Below are 24,380 nucleotides of genomic sequence, written 5' to 3' on the forward strand. Positions count from 1 at the left end.
AGAAGACAAAATGTGAAGAAATACAGATGGCCACATGGAGATGCAGATGGCTCTGTGATGTTGCGGATGGTACATAACTCACTTTCAGAAATAATCGAAAACTGTCAGGTGTGTGCAAAAATAAATTTTACTTGGGAAACCTATAGGTATCTAAATCAATTTTGTTTAAGTGCTGACAGAAGAACATAATATTTATTAGGACCTTCTATTAAAAAAAATCGTATATGAAATATAAATTTAAATTTGCGAATAATAATAAGTTTTTTAATTTTCATATGGAAAATTGTATGCATTGGATTATTTGATACTGCACCACTGAAAGCTTTATCAGGTGTCTAGACATTTTTGCTGCTTTTTTATGTGAGCTGTGGCGATCACTAATTTCTTAAATGATTATCACATGATCTTTCAATGATTTAGCTAAACTATTATCAATTCGATATGTTTTACTTATGTTCGGCTCAAGCAGAACAAAAGAGTATGTATGTATTCAGAGTTATGCTCAGATATAGGTAGCAATATTTCTTCATCCAGTAGTACATAAAATACAGAAGGCTCATTTGGGTAAAGGGTAAAGGTCATAGAAGTATGCTTCTTCGACATAGAAGCAGAATTCGATAAGGCAGAGACCTATAATATTTCCCAAGCTTTTGGGGCCCGGGGTGTCCCATTCCAGCTCATGGGATGGGTCAGATCAATGCTTCAGGATCGTGTCATTGGCAAGCATGACTCAGATCTGATGCTTGACCTAATATTAAAAAATAGAAAGAAATATTAAACAAAACATTTAATGGATGAAAAGTTCTAATGCTTGTAGGTTCGCATGGGAAGATTAATATTTTGTTCAATACCTCGAAAGTAATTTGACAATACAGAGCTTTGACGATTCTTCATAAATTAAATATTGTAAAATTATTGGTAAAATCTTCAACTAAAATCTGAAAATCGGTCAATGATGGTATAGTCACTATCGAGTGGATGTAATGAGGTTACGATAAATTTATTTTGCCATAGCACATAGTCAATTGTCAAATCGAATCATGTAGGGCGGCTTCAACGACCCCTTTCGAGCATTCAGGGATCAGAATTGAATATAACGAGAGAGCTTTGGAATACTTCGTTCAATTTATATTCAGATATACAGAGTGTTTCAGGAGTATGGTATCAAACTTCTAGGCATTGTTCAGTATGACAATAGAAGGCGTCTGAGTATAAGACCCTTGCCCCTAATCTCTCCCTAAGGCGTTACGGCTTTATGACGCTTTAAAGCAGTTATGTATAAAAATGTGTTTGATCGAGTTTTGAGTACGTTTTATTTTAGTTTGTTTGTACAAAATGGCACTATGAATATTGTTTAAAATATCGTCCTTGAACTTGAATACCCCTGTTAAGTACTTTTCACTAAATGTTTATTTTAGTCTAAGACTGATAACTGAAATTCTTGATCGTTAGTTTGACAGTTTAGCACACTCGTTAATTTTACAAATTTTAAAAATTCCTACAGTAAAATCGGTCTTTATGGTGAACCACACGAATTAAAAACTGGCAGATATCCATCTGGCATATGAAGCAATAAATTGCAATGCAAAAACTACTGCACCACTTTATCATGAACTCTATTCCGCACCACAACATCCTGGGTACCAAAAATTTGTTGCAATTCATCGACGCCTTACTTAGGTGGGCTCTTGGAAACACTACATTTTGAAGAAGAGTTTCTTCACCGAGTTGCCGATGAACCTTCGACCAGTACTGATCACGTTGCACAAGGTATGCATGCAACTCACGTTTCCGTTTGGTGGGTATTACATGAGCAACATTTTCATGCATACAATTTACAAAAAGTCCAAGATTTGGCTAAGAGTTCAGTTTTGTCATTGGCTGCTTCATCAGATTGTTGAGCAACCCAATATTTTTCGTTTGATTTTCTGGACTGATGAAGCTAGTTTCACACAAGTGGTATATTCAATAGTACGAATAGGAGAACTTTGAGCTGAAGAAAATCCACATGCGATATTTGTCGGAAATCATCAGCAACGTTGGTTGATTAACGTGTGGGCCGGTATTGTTGATGGTCATTTGATTGGACCATACCTGCTGCTTTCCAAAACGTCCTTCCGGAATTTCTTAAAAAAGTCCCATTAAACGTTCGCCAGTACACGTGGCTGCAGCATGATGGTGAGCCTGCGCACTTTCCTCTTCAACCCCATCAGTATTTGGACCGTCAGTTCGGACAACATTGAATTGGCAGAGACGGGCCAGTTCCGTGGCCCCCCGGGTCACCCGATGTAACAATTTTAGATTTCTTTCTGTGGGGACATGTAAAGTTTCTGATTTATGAAAACCCAGTGGAAATAGAGCAAAATCTGATTGACGAATCATTGCGTCCAGAAACTTGTTCAAAATGATTATCAAATCTGCAGCTAAATCCGCAGAAACCATGTACAGCGTTTCAACAGGTGCAATGAAGTTCAAGAGCAACACTTTGGACAATTATGGTAGAACTATTTTGTACAATTAAATTAAAATGAAACGTGGTAAAACTCGATAAAATATTTCTACACATAACTGTCTTAAAGCATCATAACGCCGTAACACCTTAGAGAGACGTTTGTGGGATTGGGTTCTTATACTCGGATATCATCTATTGTTGCACTGAATAATGTTCAGAAGTCTGAGCCCATAGTACTGAAACATCCTAAATTTTAGGAACAACAAAAAATTCTGGATTTTTCTATACAAATTTAATAAAATGGGAAAATATACTGCTTGACATAGAAGAGAGAACATCCCGTATAAATGGTTTTACTTTTAAAAAAATTGATATAGATGTTTGTTATGCTAAAACAAATACTTCATTAAAAAATTTAACAAATTTAATTGTTAAAAAATATATATATTAATTTGTCGGTCCTCTGCGGTATTTATACATTCCTGGTCACGTCTAAGTATGGATCTAATGAGGTGATTGATGTCCTCTTAGGGGATCTCGTTTCAGGCTAACTGGACAGCATGACGTAATGCCGCTAGGGTTTGTGGGGGATGGGGTAAATTATGCAACCTTTTACCTACAATAACCCATACACGTTTAATCGGTGAGAGGTGTGGAGATCGAGGTGACCAAATTAGCAAATTGATTGCGTTTTGTTGAAAGAAGTACATAGTCATGCTAGCGACATGTGGTCGTGCGTTGTCTTGCTGGAAAACTGGATTAACAAGAGTTTCCAGATAAGCCACGATATGAGGTCCCAGGACTTCATGGATGTACCATTGGGCTTTCATACTGACTCGAACGAACAGTGAGGGTGACCTGCTACCATATACAATAGCACCCCAAGCTAAAATCCCAACACTCTGATGGATATGCGTTTGTATTGTAAATTGATGATTCCCTCTTTAACCGCGTCTTCTTCTTACTCTTACCCGACCGTCATGCATATCCAAACACAACCTAGATTCGTCACTGAACACGACATTATCCCATTCCAGATTTCAATGCATCCGCTCTCTGCACCATTGCAGTTGATTTTGACGATGATTTAAGGTGAGGGGCAACACAAGATGGGGACGATAAAAAAATCAGTTCAGACCTTCTCATTCAGCGATAAATAGTTCGAATCCCAATGGGCCTTCCATACTTAAAAAACGACTGATCCGCCAACGTCTTTGGCGAGACGAACCTATTTCTTAGGGCCATAATTCGAAGGCGGCGATCTTGGCGTTCTGTAGTTTTTCGGGATCGTTTAGTACCTCTCTTTCTGCCTCTTGGAACCATGCCTGACAACATTTCACCATAGTGTTCATACTACCGTTCGATCTAGTGGCGATTCCCCTAAAGACCGACCAGCTTTTCGTCAACACGTTAGTCCCCCTCAAATTCGCTCAATGAATGAAAATTTCGATCCATTGGACGTCTAGGCATATTTTATTAATCTAAAAACACTTTCTAAGAACACTACACAACCAATAAATAATAATTTGCAGTCGTATTGTTGATATTCTATTGCAATTTTTATATTAAAAAAAGTCCTAAAATTCTTGATAACTCGTAAATACATTGATGAAAACTGCTGAAAATTTAATCATTTTTTGTTTTTCCATATACGAACATGCATAACAAAAATTAATTAAATAAAACCGTTTTTACGGGGTGTTCTCTTTTCTGTGTCACGCAGTGCATACACGAATAATTAAGAGAGTACTCTCAACTCGCGGCTCCTTGTTGGGAGTTTTTTTTCCAACTTTGCATCGTGAAGCATTATTGACAGATCCTCTCACGACTCCTCTACGTTAGCCTTTATTTCGTATCTTTGGTGAACTTTCAATCTACTCATCAAGGCCTCTTTGGCTTATGGGCGATTTTCTTGATAAAAGCAAACATTTAGTCGAGGTATGTTTTTCAATTCAAGGCCTCGTCATGGATAATTGGCCTCTGAGGAGCTCTTCCGAAATCCTTGTACCTGCCTCCCACCTGCCAAAATTTATGTAAGTCTTACGCTTTAGTGACTTTAGAAGGAGAATAATAAATCCTTGTTAACGGACCTTTGATTTCGCCTTGATTTTCTTTAATTGATTGTGTCCAATTTTCTTGAAGCGATCCTTTTATAAAAATTTACTTATCTTTCTTTTTATTTGTATTTTTTTCTATATATTTGTTTCCAATGCAAAAAGTGCGACGAATTGTATCTGCTAGATAAGAATCCCAACCTCAGCTTTGCTGCTTAAAGAGGCTGCACCTCTGGCAATTTTCCGAACAAAAACTAAGAATCTTATCGGCCTAACGATAGCTTTCTGTCACGAACAGGCAGAAAGAAATTTAATTGTTATCCTTCTTTGGGCTTCAGTAACGATTGGTTCATTATCAACATTAGAATTTTTCGCGGTAGTTAGCAGTTCCGGGTGAAAAATAAGTATAAATTGGGCGTCAGTCCCAGGCAAATTAAGTTACTTTACTACCTTTCTATTTTATTTTACTAATGAATAATTTTCCGAATAAAATTGCCTCGATTCCCTTCTCGAAAAAGAAAGTTTAGCAATTTAGAGTTTCAATAATGAAAATCTGCAATATATATATGTAGGAAGGCAAAAAAGCAATTTTCCTACAACCCACGGACAATCATACCCTGCATTGGCTTAAATTTTATTGTTACATGCCACTTTTGCACTTAATTGAATGGGATAGGTCCGATGGTATCAAATTGTCTCAAATTAACTTTGAAACGCTGACCTAATTCCGTTTCCCCGTAATACCTCGGATTTAAGTGGAATTCGAAGACTCATTTTCGGATATGCGAGGCTTATAGTCTTATTGAAAAAGGACCAAATTCTACGTGTTTGATTTTGTTTTATGTAAGTTCAAGTAAAATGAAACTTAAACAAGAGAAAATCGCTGCTCAGAAACGGAAAAGACGATGTAAAAAAAGCATTTTAAGTAACTTTAACAATTCCTTAATTAGTTGCGAAGATTATTGCTAAGTATAGTCATGCCGAATTTTTGAAAAGTAATTTACTTTTGACGCTTTTTGCTATTAAAAGACAATTTTTGTCCTGGAAAAACAAAAATTCGACTTTGTTGTTTAATAAGCGAAATTCACGGTGCAATACTTATCAAAGGAAGAATTGCGAGGGGGATTTTAAATAACGACACTTTAAATTGCTAAAAAAGGAGTTTAGGCTAGTTGAAAAAATCAGTAATTACGAAAAATCCGTACGTCTCTCTAGTCTGAAATTTCAGCAGTGCAGTGGCTCGCACTTTATTGTTACGCTAAACGAATCGCCGGTGAATTACCTCGGTAGTTTGCACTAGTTCAATTATCTTGATAACGCCCCTGGTTAGGTACTGCTAGGACAGCTCTATAATCATATCTCAAGCTCGAATTTTTCTACTCGAAAAATAATGTAGATTATAACGGAGCAAATTTGGATTTGACAGCGTTGCAAATCTACAAATGCTTGCTGCATGTAATTAACAAGTTCATTTGGGTTTTCTGGCACAAAAGTGGGTCCGACACTGACACGAAAGGGAATTTTAAATCTGTCTAAAGCCTAATTTTTGGAAATTCACGAGGCTGTCTCAGAAGAATACACCTCCAGGCAGGGACGCGGAAGTGAGGACATAAATTCTTCCTTGCCAGGCCAATTTCATCTTTTATTTTCAGTAATTTCGCTTAAATGCTGAGACGTTCGCCCTTTCTTGATGTATTCAGACGCAACGCCTGGAATAAATTAAACAAAACCTAGTTAATAAGAGTTAATCCAATTATCATGATATTTCGTCGAATCGCCCCCACCCTTAATTTTTTTGGATTTACGTTTGTTAATTGATTTTCGTGGCAATGCGTTCCAAATTAATAATCTTTTACATTAATTTTTTGATTATTCAACACATAATCACAATACAAAGAGTGTTTCATCGAAAACTTTCCGTCGCAGTTATTTTGGTTAATTGCAAAAATATCGTAAAATGCCAAGACATATCTACTGTCTTTGGAAGGGGACACGTTTTGGCGCGGGTTTTGAATTTATTGAAACAACCTTCGTGTGGGAATTTCAAATGGGGCCATGGGTCGAGTGACCCCCATTTTAAAAGTAATGAACTTCTCATTAAAATACTGCCCGATTTTTTTATTTTTGACCACCAGTTCTGAAAGAGTAACGCCCGAAGTGTGCAGCAGATGCTACGAAATATACACAAAATTCTTTTAACGATCTCGAATAAGCAACTTTTTATCATTATCTCAACAATTTTTACTTTAAAAAAGGAATTCACGAGAAAAATTGTTTAAGATATTATTTACATTTCGCTCAGCAATTTAAAATTTATTTAGTACCAGTTCGTTCTTTCGAGCTATACCTCAAAACCTTAAGCGAATTGTGCATTACTATTGTCTTTCTGATAATGGTTTACTTTACCGCAGAAAGGATTGAACTAATTTCGCCGTATTTCGAGAACAATGTTTGCACTCGTGTTACAGCACAAATTTTCAATGAGGGCACCTCGAGAAGTCTACCTCCGATGTTTACGGAATTTCTTTTGTACGAATATTTCGAGAAACAGGTAAATATTAAAAGGGGCAATCTGAAAGATTGGTCAGAAATAAAACCACCGAAATCGCTGCAGTTGGCCAAATGGAAGCGGATCACGTTTTGAGTATACGCAAAATATCAGAAGTTTCAGGTGTCTGCGACGAATTGCTGACGTACTTTGAAAGCTTACAAGTACAATTTCTATGAGGTTAAATTGGTCCGTGAACTCAACGAAAACGATTCCGATCGTCGCCTTCAGTTTTATCAAGTGATGACTGATAGCCTTGTGGTTAATCCTAATTTACTTTACCTGATTTGCTTTTCGGACGAATGTACCTTTTTCAATTGGAGACTTTTCAGAGAGGACCACACTCAATGCCCTTAAAAGCCGAATATTTGGGCTGGATTTTTCGGTGACCAAATAATTGGACTACTTTTTCTTCCGGAAAATTTCAATGGAGGCTTGTATGTGAACCTTCTCGAAATCCACATCTACCGGATGATTGCGAAGGCCATCGAAAATGATGGAAACATTTTAGCAAACGAAGTGTTGTTTCCACAAAGTGGGGCGTCTCCGCATTTTACGCCAGAAGTACGCAAATCGCTAATTTCCGGATGAACATTTTCCCAACCACTAGATCGGTCATCAAAGATCGATTGAGAAGACACCCAAGTCACCTGATTTAACGCCCCTCGACTTTTTTTTGTTCTAAAAATTTATCTAACCCCGCCGGGATTGCCTGAGGAATTTAAGAGACGGAGTGTTGTAAGAGTGTCGCCTAATCACTCCCGAAGCTGTTGGGAATGTTCGAGGAAATATGGAGCAACATTTATTTTACTGTATAGAGGTGGGGGGAAATCATTACGAACATTTAATTACTTAATTTTATCTAATTGTTTGGATAGGTGCTTTGGGCGCTATTTTTCTCAGAACTGTTGGTCGAAAATAAACAAGTTGGGTATTATGTTAAAAAGAATTTTGTTATTTTTAAAATAAAGGGTCATTTAACCCCACGTCCTATTTGAAATTGCAAAGCCGATTGCATTTCCACGGAAAGGGCTCTTTCAGTGAATTTTAAGTTCACGCCATCATGTGCCCCCCTTGAAAGGCGAATCGATGTGTCTTAGCGTTTTCCGATATTTTTGCAACTATCATAAAATAACTACGGTCGAAAGTTTTCGATGGAACACTCTGTATGTAAAGGTTGCAATATATTCTCGACAGTCGCCTGACCGACACTAAGCCCCTTCACGTTTCTCATTAATAATAGCAAACCGTTCTTGGGATATTTCCCCTAAAATTTGTCAAAAGTTGCTTTCATGAACGTCATAATACGAAAAGCTATTTTAGGAAAGCTATCCGTGTCTATCTAAGTTAATTTACCTCAAGCATAAAGGACAAGGTAATGGGGATTAACCGAGCTTTCACTCAAAATTAACAAAGTTCCTTTGTTTTAGCAGTAAACATAACTGATTTTAAATTCAATATAATCTATTTCTTCGAATTCCCTCATTCGCTTATTCTGTTTTTCCGGGATATTATCTCGAATGCCCCTATCAATTTCGCTGAGATATTGCTAACGTTATTAAGGGGAATGTGGGGTAATCGCAAGATAAGCCTGCATCGCGTTTAAGAATAAATTAATATAAGAACTTGAATAAAAATACCCACTATCGGGCTGCATCATTGATTAAAATTTTAATTAAAAATTGGATCCGTCTAGAAATAGACTAAACCCGTACTGAAACCAACTAGTCTTGGAATAAAGAAGCCAAGGATTTACGGATTTCTCTAATCTTGTTAGTTTCATTGCAGGCAAAGCCGCTCTTTTGCAGAGAAATATCCACAAAGCCAAAGTATTTTTAGATTGCTTGTACGAGTTTAAAAGTTCTGAAGGCCTTATTAGATCCAAAATATTTTGCTGATGTAAGAGGTTATCAACAAAACACAATCCGGTAAAGTTCATCTTTAACTTTAAGCTCTAAACACGTGAGTATCTAAAGATAAAGTAAGACATAAAAAGACAATGGAGTGATTTAATTTGGCTTCTCAGGAACAGTCCACTTAACGAGATTTACTTTTCAACTGACTTTAGAAGAATTGAACTGGACTGAATCGAATCGATGAAAGCGAATATCCGTGAAATTATATTGAAAGACTAGAGGTTTTTATATTGTTTAAAAAAGCTTGGGTATTTTATGATTCACAAGGATATAGGTATTAAAAATCTGATATTCTTTACTGCTTTGGGATAAGGGTGAGTGATGATATTGCCCTATGCACACTAATCTAAATAAGGAACCCAACGATCCGTGACATCAATTCCCGGAGGCAGCCAAGAGGAGCAACCAATAGAGACTAAAATTCTCAGCTTAGATGCTAAGACTACATCTAATATTGAGATGTTATTTAGGATTCAATCTAGAGAACGACCATTTGTAACCATGGCAACATTGAAGTTTTCCAAAATATCTCACTAAATTAAAATCAGAAAACTATCATGATGTGTATCTTCAATAGTTGAATTAAAGGCCAAATTTTTTTAATTCAAGTCGCTGGCCAGCCAAGCTGCATGTGAATACTGAAGTATACGGAGAGATTCCTAAGTGCGACCTGTAACTTCAGGGCGCAATTTCTTATGGTATTTACAAAATAGAAAAAAATTTCGACAAATAGGGTGGCGAAAATAAAAAATATACACAGAGGATCAAATGCAATTCTGTATACATAAATTTTTTAAAAATTGAAGCAACATTTTTTCATGAAAATACTGGACCACGTGAAATATTGTTTTTGGTTGTGCATTTTTTGACGTAACAGACATGTATACAAGGTTACCTATGTAATAGAAAAATGTATTTTTTCATTTTTTTATTATCAAACCCCATGTATATTATGACGTTTTTGAGTTCTATGAGAAATTCTGAATATAATTTATATAGCATACCCATGTCTAAATTTAACACTTCGCAAAACGTCAAAAAAATTGAAATGCCAATAGAACTCTTAATACTTAAAAATTACACATTATAAACTACTATAATCTAATGCATTAAACGTTCGAACTGTGCCCCGTTGATCTCCTGAGAGTGGGCACGCCGTAATTCAAATTTCTTAGGAACATTTCGTGTAATTTCAGAAGGTACATATTTATTTTTGTTTAATTTAAATACCCCCCATGTTTATCTGTATATTATGTATAGCCTCAAAAAAAGGCCATAGGGGTGAGGTGATCTAGCAGACTGCTCTAATTGTCATATTGCGCAAATATTTCAATAACTCTCTAATTCAAACATGGGCAACCCTGTATAGATATTTTTTACGTCAAAAATTTCACAACTAACAACAATATTTGAGATGCTCCAGCGTTTTCATGAAAAATATTTCCTTCAATTTTTATGGGATGTAGGCGGGAGTTTTGGTCCTCTATGGATATATTTATTATTATTTAAAATAAATTTAGAACGGTCAGTGATAAGTTTTTAAACACTTTTCAGTTATTATACATTGGTAAAGAACTGTATTTTTTTGTATAAAGTCAATTTAAATCTGCCGCCGGTATTGTTAAGCGTGAATCAGTGGACGTTTTCCTCATAAAACGTAGAGCGCTAACAAATTTTTTTATTTTTATTATTTTTGGACTCTCTTAACATTTTACAACGAAAAAAGTCTGATAATTTTTTCGCCCTCTACTAACCCACTCGTAGAAAAATAACTTGCTTTTATTTTGTCTCGAAACTGGTTAGTTCTATGATTGCTGTCTGCAGTGTCCGCCAATATTTCCAAGAATAGGTTAGTATTAGGGGAAAAGTTCAGAGACCTTTTTTATTTTAAAAAATTAGAAGACTCCGAAAATAATAAAAATGTAACAAAATTAATCGGCATTCTACAATTTTTGTCAAAAACATTGACTGACTCACGCCTAATTACATCACTGGCTGCAGATCGGCTAGTAATGGAATTATACACTAAAAATGTAGCTCTTTATCAATGTACGATAATTGCAGAATTTTAAAAATTGAGAGTTGACGGTTCCAAATTAATTTAAAATAATAGTGTATATATTTTTTAATTTAAAAATTGTTTATAGGAGCTTTTTTTCTTCAAATACCATGAGGAATAATGTTCTGAAGTCGCGGACTGTATTTAGGAAACATCTTGTATATTACGCATCGATCGGTTTTATCTTTATCGGCACATTAACAATATGACCTTTAAGAAAAAAATGATTAACATTTCGACAGTAAGGTAAATATTGAGTCGACAAAATAACATTCGATCTCTTACCTGTATAACATGCGTTCCTGCCGGTCAGCCTCCATATAAATCCTGTAGTACATAATAATCATGACCATCCCTGGAACCCAGAAACTCATACTTGATGATATAATCGAGTAAGTCCTATTAACTATAAACACACAAACCGACGGGTTCTTTTTACGAAACGCTAAATGTTCACTCGTGGTGTACCACCCGACGAAGATCGGTAGAAACGACAGCAGTGCGGGACTGCACCACACTATCATCAGCATGATTATCAACCTTGCGTTGGTCATTATCAGCGGATAGTCCAAGGGCTGAACTATCGCGTAGTATCTGTCCACACTTATGCAACACAGGTGTAATATTGAAGCTGTAGAGAAATACACATCTAAGGAGTTCCAAACGTCGCACATGAAGTACCCGAAGATCCATTGTCCTCCTGTGAGTTCCACGCTGAAGTTGAAACACATGGCCCATATGGCCACTAACATATCAGCTAGAGCTAAACTCACTACGAAATAGTTTGTGATTACGCGTAGCTTTCGATGTCGCATCACTGACACTATCACCAGGAGATTGCCAAGAAGTGCTGCGATAATTATCAAAGCCATTACTGTAGTTTTTAGGGCTACAAAGAACGTCCAAGGATGAAGCCATGTCTTTTCAACGCTCATAGCTTTGAAGGAGCTATTGGTCTGTGTTGGTGCTACTTCGTAACTATCATTAGAAGTGGAATTTCGATATTCTAGATCTACAGTTAGGACAGTTGTTGTAACGAACAACAATTCATTCATTGTCCGGTGCTGGGAGATTAACTCAGGGTGTGCCTGAAGAGGGTTTTCAATTTTTTCATGATGACTCTGACGATCCTATAACAAATTAAAACGTCTTACTTTAGCGCTCATAATGTGAGGCCTAATAACTCAAAATTGGAGGTATTTCACATCTAACCTTTGGCTCTGTTATTAAATGACCCTATCTAGCCTGATGGTGGACCACCAATTCTAACGAACGAGCGGGGGTTTGCATCGTTAGAGGCCTAATTACTTCAGATATGATTCTCTGACATTAATATTCATAACGTAAAATTAATCCCCTTTAATGTAAGTACTTAACATTAATTTGTCGGTTTTAATATCATTATAGATCAGCTGAAAAAGCGAGAATTATGTAGTTCATCCTAACCGATAACATATAGCTTTAGTGGAACAAAACTTTGGCGAGACAGTATGTCCACATTAGTGGTTGCATACCAGACATAGTGGTATTTACGGGGTGGTCTATTTGCCTTAAAACACTTTGAATTCTCAACGACGGTATATTTTTGAAGCAAGTGTTCAATTTAGTGCTATTCAGTGTTAAAGGGGTGGCAAAATAGAAATTATAATTTTTTATTTAAACAGCGTTTTCTAAGCTATTTCAAGATGGCTCCTATTTTTTTAAATGGCAGTATATCGTTATTATTTTAAATTCATATAGTTCTGATAGAGATGAATAACTTTTACTCGAAACATTTATTATGCAATCGGAAGTTAAGCAAGTTTGGGCATTACCAAAAACAAATTTGAAGAATTCCGATAAAGAGTCGTTCGAAGTTTATTTACGTTTTTTGGATTTGTAGAAGTTTTTTTTTTAAGTAGAATAATGAAGTTGCATTATTAGCGGCAGTTGCTGTAGATTATCATATTTCCACTTGGAACTTTTTAAAAGTAGCATTTTACCAAAATTGAAACGACATAAATTTCACCCGTATTACATTTCTTTCCATCAAAAATTCCTTGGCGACGATTTTCAAAATCGAGTGATATTTTCTAAAGGGGCCCGAAATAAAATTGAAATGAATTAAAATTTGTCCGTAAATGCCTTATTTTCTGACGGATCCAATTTTACAAATCGTCGATGGATAAATCGCCATAATGTGCATTATTGGAATGTTGAAAATCTACTTTGATTGAGGGAAGCAGAAAATTATCGTCCTTGGTCGATAAATGTGTCACGTGGAATTATCGGAGATAAATTGATTGACCCATATTTTGTTGACGAAATTCTGGATAGGCGAAAATATCGAGAATTTCTGCACCAATATTTGCCAATGCTGCATGAAGACGTTACACTTGAACAAAGGCTAAACATGTGGTAATTACATGATGGCTGTACCAGCTAAAATGTCAGAATTTCCCATGAAGCACTAGATCGGGATTTTGCTGGTCGATGAATTAATAGAGGTGGTCCTACTGCGTGGCCTGCTAGGTCACCCGATCTAACGCTGCTTCGCTTTTTGTATGTGGGTACCTTAAAGGCAAAGTTTATCAGAAAATTCCAATTATTATTCCAGAAAATATGGGGGAACACATTGCAAATGGTTGTTATGCTGTCAATAGAAAACCTCTTTTGAAGTGTAGCGGAACCTTCAGAAGGCACATTGGCAAATATATTGAAGAGGGGGGCTAACCATTTAAACACTTTTTTAATAAACGTTTTGCTATAATTCATTTTGATTTATTGATAAAGTAAAAAAAAATTAAAACGTAAATTTAAAATATGTTACAAGTAACTTATTTGTCTCCGTCAGATACATATGAATTCGTAATCGAAACTTAACCTAAGACTAAGCCTACCTAAACCTAGAAAACGCTGTTTAAATTGAAATTGCACTTTGTTATATTGTTACCCCTTTAACACTGAATGACCCTAAATTGAACGTTTGATACAAAAATGCGCTGTTGTTAAGAATCTGGAGAGTCTAAAGATAAATCGACCACCCTGTATAATATAGGGTGTATAATAGGTGCCTTTAGATGTAAGAGCGGAAATCATATTTCAAAACGATGGATATCCGGCCCATTATTGTTGGAGAACAATAAGGGAGTTTTTAAATAATCAATTTCCTGAAAGATGGATAGGGCGAAACAGACCAATATCATGGCCTGTCAGAGTGCCGGGTCTGACCTCAATCGACTATCGTATCTGGGACATATAAAGGGACTGGTGTACAATGAGGAAAATCATGATCGAGGCCATCTCATCCAAAAATTTAATGGAACAGTAGAAGTAATGACGGTTGGAACAAAGCTAGGATTAACAACCAATTTTATCAGAAATGGCGGTTTTCATTTCGAGCATGATAATTAATCAGAAATAAATAGCATAATTAATCCGTAAATAATAGTTGTTTATTAATTTTTTATTCGGTTTGTTAAATGGCCATATGAGTTTTTTCCTTATTTTTGTTTCGTTTTTGATTAAATGTCTTATGCAACATTAGGTCTGCGTCTTTCAATACATCATAGGAGGAAGTGATTATCAAAGAAGTTTATCAAAATATTTGAGCAACTCTCCCGTTTGCGTTTTCTTTTTATTCGCTAACAAATTCGACGTTTCGTATTCAAGAAATTCATTTAAGGAATTTTACAGTCCCACATTTTTTTTCCATATGTAGATCTTATTACATATTTGATTTCGATAAAATACATATTCCGGTTTATACGAAAAAGATAGAGGCAGATCAAATGTTCCAATAAATTTTTATTGTAACTTATATGGAAGTGAGCAACGAACTCGATAAAATTCTGAAAAATTACGATATTTCGAAATGTATGACAATTTGAACATATACAATAGTATATAAGGTCAAAACGTTTAAAAACATCTCACCTACCATCCTCTTTCGGATGTGTATCAGCGAACCAAACAACGTGTATAATAACATATTTTATATGTGTATACATAAACAGAAATACCATTTCATAGTTAACCTGAACTAACCTTAATGATGACATTGATAATGATGAATGCCTGAAGTTTGTGTTTACCATCGATGGAGGGCAGATGTATACAATAACTATTATTATTAGAAATTTGGCTCTCAACAGATAAGGGTATGATCGAATTCTCTTGACTAAGCATAGCTGGGTGACATGCACAAGCGAGCAATCATCAAGCTTTTAACACCCCACAGTTTCGTGATTCTGATGATCAAATAGCACAATTCGGTTCCCCATGGACCATATGTATGGAATCACTTCAATATTCAAATTGCAAGCGTATTAAAAATAATCGAGACTTTAATTCGTGATTACGTTTTTTCTTTACTTTAAACGTCTGAAATATTGAAGCATTACAGCATTCAGAAATTTAAGGTTCACAGTTTCCAATTAGCGATAAATTTGTGATGATTTTTCTGGCCAATGAACGGAGCACCGTACAAGCTCCCCAGTATCATGAATGTTGTATCTTCAAAAACGGCCCCACCTTTATTAAAGAGCAACAGACACTACTAACTCTTTGTTGTTAAATTCACTTGCAGGTCTATTTGCTTGGGATTCTCTTATGCCCAATTATTGAACTAATAGATTCAGGAAGCGTTTAGTTTGGCTCACTCTTTGATTCCGTTATAATGGAAAGTTCATTGTTTACTTGGGTTTATAAGAATATTCTGTCTCAAGGCATTATACAGCTCTGCGTGTGGATATAGTGGGATACACATTGATATTGAATGAATCATATTCATTGTGCTCGAAATGTATTGAGGCATTGACCATTGATGATTAATTTCGCCTCTCAAATTGCCACGGTTAATAGGAATTAGTAATTGTGACCAATAACAATTGATTTGTTTGAAAATCAAAAGCTATTAATTTATATTATCAACTTGGGATTAAAGAGATGCAAATTTGAACGTATTTAGGCATCCCCAGTAATTTGCGGTTGATTATTTTACCTTATCATTCAGTGGAACTCTAGACGTATAGATGGGAGTTGATAGTATTAATGTAGCTGTGTCTATTTAAATAATAGCGTCCAAGCCTTAATTTACAGCATAAACATGCGTTCGATTAAATTTGCCATAATAGACAACCTGTTTTCGGAAGTGATTGAAGTCTAATTGAAAATTCGGTGGCTATCGCACTGTTTTGATGGAATTTCACGAACCGTTATTTACAGATTTTGTGTAGGTATAAGGGCCCTCAGTCATTTTTTAAAATCATATCAATGTATTTAAATTTTTGATTAGAATAAAACGAAATAAATCCTGAGAGCAATAATTAATCAAATGTATGAGCTCCGCGCTCTTCAAGGGCGCCTTTATTTGTAAAAAGCACCCCAAAAATCAATTTTTTTTTAATCTGGTCAAAATTATATATCTTAGCTTTATATGTTTAATTTTTTAAATCAAATTATTCTTAATTAATAAATTTTCTGACGAAATCGAGAAAAAAAATGTAACAGCATCAGAATTTGACAAAATGTTCATAAACTCGGGCTACATTAAGGAAACTGTTTACCATTTAGAATCTTCATCGAGTTTTGCTTTTTTAAATAGTTCAAAATTTTGGTGGCTTGCTCATTAGGTTCGACAAAAGGCCTTACGGTGAAGAATTTTCCTGATCAAATGAAACAAATTATAATCGATAAATATCGGTCCGGAGTTAAACCAATTGATACCATTAAGGAATTAAATTAGCTTAAAAGCGTGGTTTTTAAACAAATTCATTAAATATGAAATCGAGAGGTCATCGCCGATCTTCTCGACTCTGGAAAACCTAGGAAAACCGCTTTGATGATAGATAAATTAATTAGAAGAGCTTGATTAAAAAATCAATTTTTCATTGGCGAGAATATAAAAAAAAAGAGAACCTCTTAATTTCAATTTCTCTTAGGTCAATTAGAAGACGCTCGTACCAAACAAAACTATACGCCAGGAGACCAGATAAAAAAAAAAAAAAACATTTATTTCCAATAAGAACAAAAAGGCCGAACTTAGAACATTCGACCAGTGAAAAAATGTACTCTGGTCGGATGAAAGCAAGTACAATCTATTTGGATTACCTTTAACTTGAAAATTTATACACGTTAAAGATCCCAAACATGCGGCCAAATTAATTAAAGGCTTTTTGGAAAGAGAACACGTTGAACTGATAAAATGGCCAGCGCGGAGCCCCGACTTGAATCTGTTGGATAACTTGCGGGATTAACTTGGAGCTGATGTGCGACATAAACATATAGAAAATTTTAAAATAAAGGGGATTTATTAAATGCCTTATTCCGGGCTTAAGGTGAAATAATGAAAGACCTTATTAAAAAACGATTAAAAATCCATGTGCCAAAGGGGCCGATCAGTTGTTAAAAGCAAAGGTTTGACAATAAGATATTTTAAGAATGTATTGACAATTTACATGTAGGATCCGTTTGTCAGATCTCTGCAATATTCTGTATATATTAATTAATAAGTATAATTGTTGCTGTCTGACCAAATCGAGATGCAAATAGGAAGATGTATATTGTAAAGTAGCTATAATTTAGGATATGTTGGGGGAATAAGGAGTGAGGTACCCTGATGATACGCCCATGTGTATGGTCACTGAGTTCATGTGGTTCGCAGCATTACTGGAATTTTCCCTGTAATTACCCTTGGTCGAGAGCCACATGAAGTAAGAGAAAGTCGAGCATCTCTTTGTTAGAACCAGGAAAGAGGGTCGAAGGACAGTCGACCAGGGTTCTGACAAAGAATGGTTTATGATGTCCAGATGGGACTGGCCACATGGCGGATCGGGAATCGGACTCTGGTTAGGGTACGCCGCTGGTTTATTGCCCCCGAAGATAGCATTTAAGGTATTGGAGAAAACGGGGACGCTCTCTTTTCTCGAGGTGACGATACGGCGAGGTGTCGGGAGTGTCGCGAAGGAACGAAAGCATCCTCTTAGTTAAGTTAGGAAGTAAGCCCCTAATTGTAACAACCCAGAAATAAAACCCTAGACAACTTAAGAGAAAGCCTACCTACATTTACATAGATGTTCCTCCATTTTTGTCGGCATTAGGACATGTCGTAGCGTTGTTGGCCCATAATAAAGTTTCATTACCAAAACTTCTCTTGGATCATTGTTTTAGAGATTATTCCACAACATATTCGTAAACATGTGTTTTATTTGAATGCTATTACCACTTGCGAAATTAATAGTTAATTAATAAAAGTTTCTCCACTTTCGGCCGGTACTGTACAAGCAATACTTATCGCGTATGGGGTAAGGACAAACTTTCCGGCTTAATTTTATCTGTCATCTGGGTAAAGAGCAAAGTTTCAGTCAATCTCTCTGAGATATCAAAATTCATGTTTTGGGGTACAAAAGGGTGTTAATTAGCTTTAAAGATGTCTACCCTTAATCTTGAAGGTCGAATTAATTATGTTCATATATGCGTGTAAATGAAGGGGATAACAGTGGTTTTAAGGGTAAAATTTCAAGGCCAATACGTACAACACTGTAACCGTGCACCTACACAGTTTCGGCGTTACGTTATCAGGACGAGACAGATACTGAAAGGACCCGTGAACACGATATCAGCGTTGTGTTAAAGAGTTTTAATTCATATAAATAAAATCGGAAATATTTCATATGGATTTACGAGTTATTAGAGATATTGGCCCCAATGTTAGCAATTTTGAAAGGATTTTTCTGTGCATATGCGAGCTTATCAGGTTTGCTGCTGCCTCGTTAAAAACGAAAACTTTAAAGCCACCCCCGTTTGAAAAGTAGCGCAATGTTTTGGTTTATTTGGCCCACTAAGCATGCAAATGGGAGCTTGAGTTTGCTATAAATAACGGCGAAAATCAGGAAATACATTTACAATTCAAACATGTCGGAATAAAATAACAAACTTCGGAATTTTAGGCTTTCGCGAGTTTAGGTGGCGTATTTTATCTCTCGGCACAGTATTTTTGAGATTTATCTTGTCAATGGCGAAAGAGAATAGGCGCAAGCTGTTCGTAGTAAATATAGAGATTACAGGGAAATAAAGTTTAGTTTCATCAATATAATGATCGAGAATACGCGAAATCTCAGTGATGTGTGCGTTAATTTAATATTCTCATCGAATTCGGCGTACGGGCATTCACACAATTTATATTTATCAATACATTCTGGCGGTCAATCCATTAGTTCGCTCTTAGCATGCTGTTGCCTTAATTTGTCTTTTTCATTGTGCGGCAACATAATGCGTTTATTGAAAAATTCATTGATTGGCATTTCATGGAGTTGTACCTCGAACCGAGCCGAGTTTTAAATATCGCAAATTATCTGGCAAAGTTTTTTTTTAAAACCCGCTTTGATTGGGAAATTGTATTTTGCAATAGGAATGTTTATTTTTCAAAGCATAAAAAATCGTCCAGAAGAAAGAAACAAAAATGTTAAAATTGTTTTATTATAAATCATTGCTGTGACATAGGGAAAATGAAACTTAAAAAAAAAAAAAGGCAAAAAATTCCCATTATCTTCCATACATATGAGATCCTCACTTCTTGGACGTATGCTAGAAATCATGCAAAATCAACATACACCGACTTTCAAAAACACCGCAAAACACCAAGAGGAACACGTCGTACACGTTTGAAGTTCTGGCATTACGTTGGGTCGAGTAATAGATAAAAACGATCAAAATATCAAAAGAAAATGATCGTGAATAAGTGAAAAAATTTAATAATAATTTAACAATGGGTGGTATCTCCTCTTAAATTAATACATTCCTGTAAGCGACGTGGCATGCTTAAAATTAAATTGTCAATATCTTCCTGTGGTATTGTATCCCAGGCAATCTGCACCTGCTCGCGGAGTTCATCTATGGTCTCTGGAGGGCGAGCTAAACGTTGAAGTCTCCGACCCATTATATCCCATACATGCTCTATTGGGGACAAATCTGGAGACCGAGCTGGCCAAAGCAAAGTATCTAAATTTTCAACTTCCAAACACCTCAAAGTATCGTTGGCTACATGTGGTCGCGCATTATCCTGTTGAAATGTGCTTCCAGGATGGTCGTGCATGTATGGTACAAGAACCGGTTCTAAGACACTATTAATGTACCTCTGAGCATTTAATCTATCATAAATGAAAACAAGAGGAGACCGACTACCATACTGGATGGCACCCCAGACCATGACACCTGGCGTTAAACCAGAATGACGCCTTTCCAAATAGTCCAAATTTAATCGCTCTCCTCTGCGCCTTCTAACACGTAACCGTCCATCAGGTCACCATAAACAAAATGGGCTCTCATCACTGAACACGATTCTTCTCCACTCATCCACCCATTGCACTCTCAGACGACACCACTCCAGTCGGGCCACCCTGTGGTTTCGTGATAATGGAAGCCGACGCATAGGACGATATGAGTTTAGTCCAAAACTTTGAATTCTGCGATACATCGTACTAAGGGTGACCCTTCGATTTAGGGTGGCTACCCAGTTAGCACCAAGAGACGGAATTGTTTCAAACGGGGCGCCTGTCGCTGAACGACGAAGTCGCCGGTCTTCGCGTCGGTTCGTCATTCTTGGACGGCCACTACCACGATGACGATTTACTGACCCTTCGTTGGACCAGTCTCTCCAAGCTCTTAGCACTGTAGATGCGTTTCGATCCAATCTACCTGCAATTTCGCGGAAAGGTAAACCTGCCTCATGCATACCGACAATTCTTCCCCTTTCAAAGGGAGTAAACTGCCGATAAACTGCATTTTGGCGTACACGAGGCATTTTGCACTACCACACATTCAATATGGTACTAACAATAATACCTTTGTCGCTATCCGCCTGTAAAAAAATTTGCAAAAAGAACAATCGTCACAGATAAAAAAGTAAAGAAAAACTTCATATCGCATTAAAATACGAACTTGAAATTTTTATCATTTTTTTCTCTTTGCAAGTCTAAAATCGTACCAAAATGTCAAATACGTACAATGCGTTCTTCTTGGTGTTGCGGTTTTTTTGAAAGTCAGTGTATTTAGGCGATTCGTTTACACCTCTTACAGCAGATTTGATTCTGATTCCTTTTAGACTCTTTCAAATTATTTTTCGGCACATGGGCGTTTTCTCCACGCTGCGGCAGCTCTCCCTACGCTCTTTTAATTGCTTAGCTAATCAAGCTTTGTTCATGCAATACACGAATAATCAAGCTTAAAACAGAAAAATACCCGTTTGTACACATAGGCCACGCAATGCGTCCGTTGTGTCAATTTTATTATTAAACGAGTAGTTCTGTGTGGGTTAAAATTGCGTTTTGAACATTAAAAAACATCGACGCCACGCATAACTTTACGTGAAATAGACTTAATGTTTCGTTTATTGAATCGAGTAATTAAACATAAAATTTTTATGCTGAATGGAATTAATTTCTCGTTATTGATGTCAGAGAATTACGTCTATGGTAATTAGCGATCTAAAACGAAGCCAACATCTGCTCAGACGTTAAAATTTCTGCCTGGGGGAATTATTCGGAATTCATTTCGAGAGGACAAACATCTTTATTTTAACGAGAAAATTTGAGTGAAATCTTCACTATTGCCGGCAATTACTTATTAACACCTAAAATAAAAACTCATTAGAACACTGTAATGTACACACTTATTTCTAACAGATAGAAATTAAGGAATTTTTGCTTTGCCGTAATCAAAGTGAATTGCGAATGATTCAAAGCCGGGCCTCATTTTCACATTAATGAGGCTCTTAATGAGCACAAAATCGTCACTTATCCCAGAGCTGCAAGTGGCAAACGAGATATTACATTATTTCCTCTTGGCATTAAAGCAATTAGTCAAGTTGTAATGTAACTTAGAACTTTGGGATAATGGAGGTGTACACCCGGAATTCCTAATATTACTAACATCCAATATTATTAGTAATAATTTAGACCGTGCTTTCAGATGAATTGATGTTGCCGAGAAAAGGCCGAAGACTGGTAAATGGGTTTCCCTGTTGTGTGTATTCACACAAATACACAGGCCTAACAACCGTATCATTCAACCAATGCCCATATTCTGGCGAGTGGTTAAATTTGGACGGTTCTAACAGGAAACTCCTTTGCGGAGTAAATAGAGGGAAATTTGATGTTTTGGGCCCAGATTTCGAGAGCAGTTTTAAATCGGAAACTAATAACAGCACATAAAACATGGAAAATATCGGAAGTTTATGTACAAATTGCAAGCGTAGGATAATAATTTAACGGCCGGAATATGCAGGGGGATCGTTTTATGAGTCCCACCATTGGGATCTGGATTATCTTAAAGAATACGGGGGTGATTAAATGAGGGCAAAGTTGAGAGATTTAAAGCTTAAAAAGAGTACGCTTCCAAGCCTGCAGTGTTGCCAATACTTTTTTAAATGTCCTTGAGAAACGAATTTCCTGTTTTGCTTATGGATTGAAAATCACTCATTGCAATAACGTGCAACGACAACATTCTTAAGAGTGGAGTACCTTTCAAACGCGTTTTCAATTTTGTGATAGTGCACCAAACGTCCTAGATACAAAGGGCGGCTCTTCGCCTCCTTACGACCTCATATTCTACATTTGCTCATTTGGGTAATTTCATTTTTTGCCAAATTCGTCGATGTGGCACACGTCGTAGTTAATGCTGTCACATTTCTATGCGTTGCTTGGTAAAGTTTTTCTATCATGGTACGTAAAGCACCATTTTACGCTCGCAAAAGGAGACTTAGAAAAGGACTTTTCGAGGCCAGTTTAGCTTAGTTGACCTTCCTATATCTCCAACGAATGCCATACAATTTGGTTAAGTTATTTTGACTAAAGGCATATTTTTGATATACCGGGTGTCCTCAGATCGAGCTGGCTATACTAAAAATGGACCAAATTTTGCGTTTTTCGACAAAATGCCACTCCTCGTAAAATTTTTTGCTTCTTTCAAAATCACCTTTCATCGTGAGAAAAAATGATTTTTTTATACGGATAGTTCAGAATCTTTCAAAATATGATTTTAAATTAAGAGTACACTGACTATAGTGAGTCAAAGTCAAACTTGTTTATCAAACGAAAATATATTTTTTAAATGGTCAAGTGGTTCCAAATGATTTTGATCAAAATAAAAAACTATTTTTTTAAGAATATACGGTTTGTATTTTACGAACAAGAACAAAATAAATTAGAAAACATTCATTCGATTAAAAATTACAAACAAACAAAAAATAATAACTCATATTTTGCGGAAAAATAAAACTAGCTTAGATAAAATATTTTTTAAACTTTCAATCGTTGTTATAATTTTTGAAAACTTTTTTATGTTATTCGTCGATTACAATTTGAGCTATTTTTATGGTAAAATAAATCAAAATGGGTCATCAACGTGGACATACATTTATTGGGGAGAGATGATTAATTATTAGATCGAAAATCTTTACGAAAAATATCAGAAGTAGTCTTAAGAATTTCTTCTGCCATTAGAGGCGTAGTGCAAAGGTGCAAAACGAGGAATGAAATTAAAAAAAAAAACAAGTGCAAAAAGACTCACGATAAAGAGTTTTACGATGCTGAAGAACGTTATATTGTAAAAAAATATAAAAAAGAACCATTTCTAAGTGCTCCCAAACTTGTGAAAAGGCTTTGAAAACATTTGCAGAAAACCGTGACGGCACAAACTATCCGGAATGTCCTACGTAGAGCAAAGATGCATAATAGGAGGGCAGACAGGAAGAACAAACCACTTATCAGTAAGAAGAATCAGAGAGAACGTTTGCAGTTCGCATGGGAGCACCGACATTAGAATTTCGAATTTTGGAAAAATGTTTTATCTACGGACGAAAGGACATATAACATTTTTGGCTCCGATGGTAAGATTTGCGTATGGAGAGAAGCTAATAAAGACTCGCAACTAAAAAAACTAAGACCAAAGGTAAAACACGGAAGAAGATCGGTTATGGTTCAGGGGAGTTTTTTCGGCAGCAGAACCTGACAATCTTCATTTCATAGAAGGTAAAATGGATCAAAACGCCTGTTTAGATTTGATTAAAAAAATGTCCCGGAAAGTCTTCAAAAGTTGAAATTAACAGATTGACGACAATTTTATCAATACAAAGCATACCGCTCATAAAGGTCCTATTTATTGTAAAATTGGTTTAATGTTGTATACCCTTTACGACAGTATCTCGATATTAAATTCATTGAAAATTTATGTGGATATCTTGACCGAAAGTGCGACAACGGAACACTTCAAATAAATCGGCACTGAAACATGTGCTTGCAGATGAATGGAGCAAAATTGATCCAGCACATTGTGAAAAATTGATTAGATCAAAACCTTCAAGATTTGATCCAGT

General features: G+C 36.0%; 1 protein-coding gene across 1 annotated transcript in view; it reads right to left on the minus strand.

Annotated features, from left to right (window-relative positions):
- The window catches only part of LOC136343453 (octopamine receptor beta-1R-like), a 116,017-nt gene that overhangs the window by 74,480 nt on the left and 17,157 nt on the right, over window positions 1-24,380 (minus strand). The window contains exon 2 of the mRNA XM_066290182.1: window positions 11,315-12,159. Coding sequence (XP_066146279.1) covers window positions 11,315-12,084 — 770 coding nt within the window. The 5' untranslated portion in view covers window positions 12,085-12,159. The remainder of the gene's footprint in view (window positions 1-11,314; window positions 12,160-24,380) is intronic.

Source organism: Euwallacea fornicatus, chromosome 14, assembly GCF_040115645.1.
Source record: "Euwallacea fornicatus isolate EFF26 chromosome 14, ASM4011564v1, whole genome shotgun sequence".
NCBI classification, from domain to species: Eukaryota; Metazoa; Arthropoda; class Insecta; order Coleoptera; family Curculionidae; genus Euwallacea; species Euwallacea fornicatus.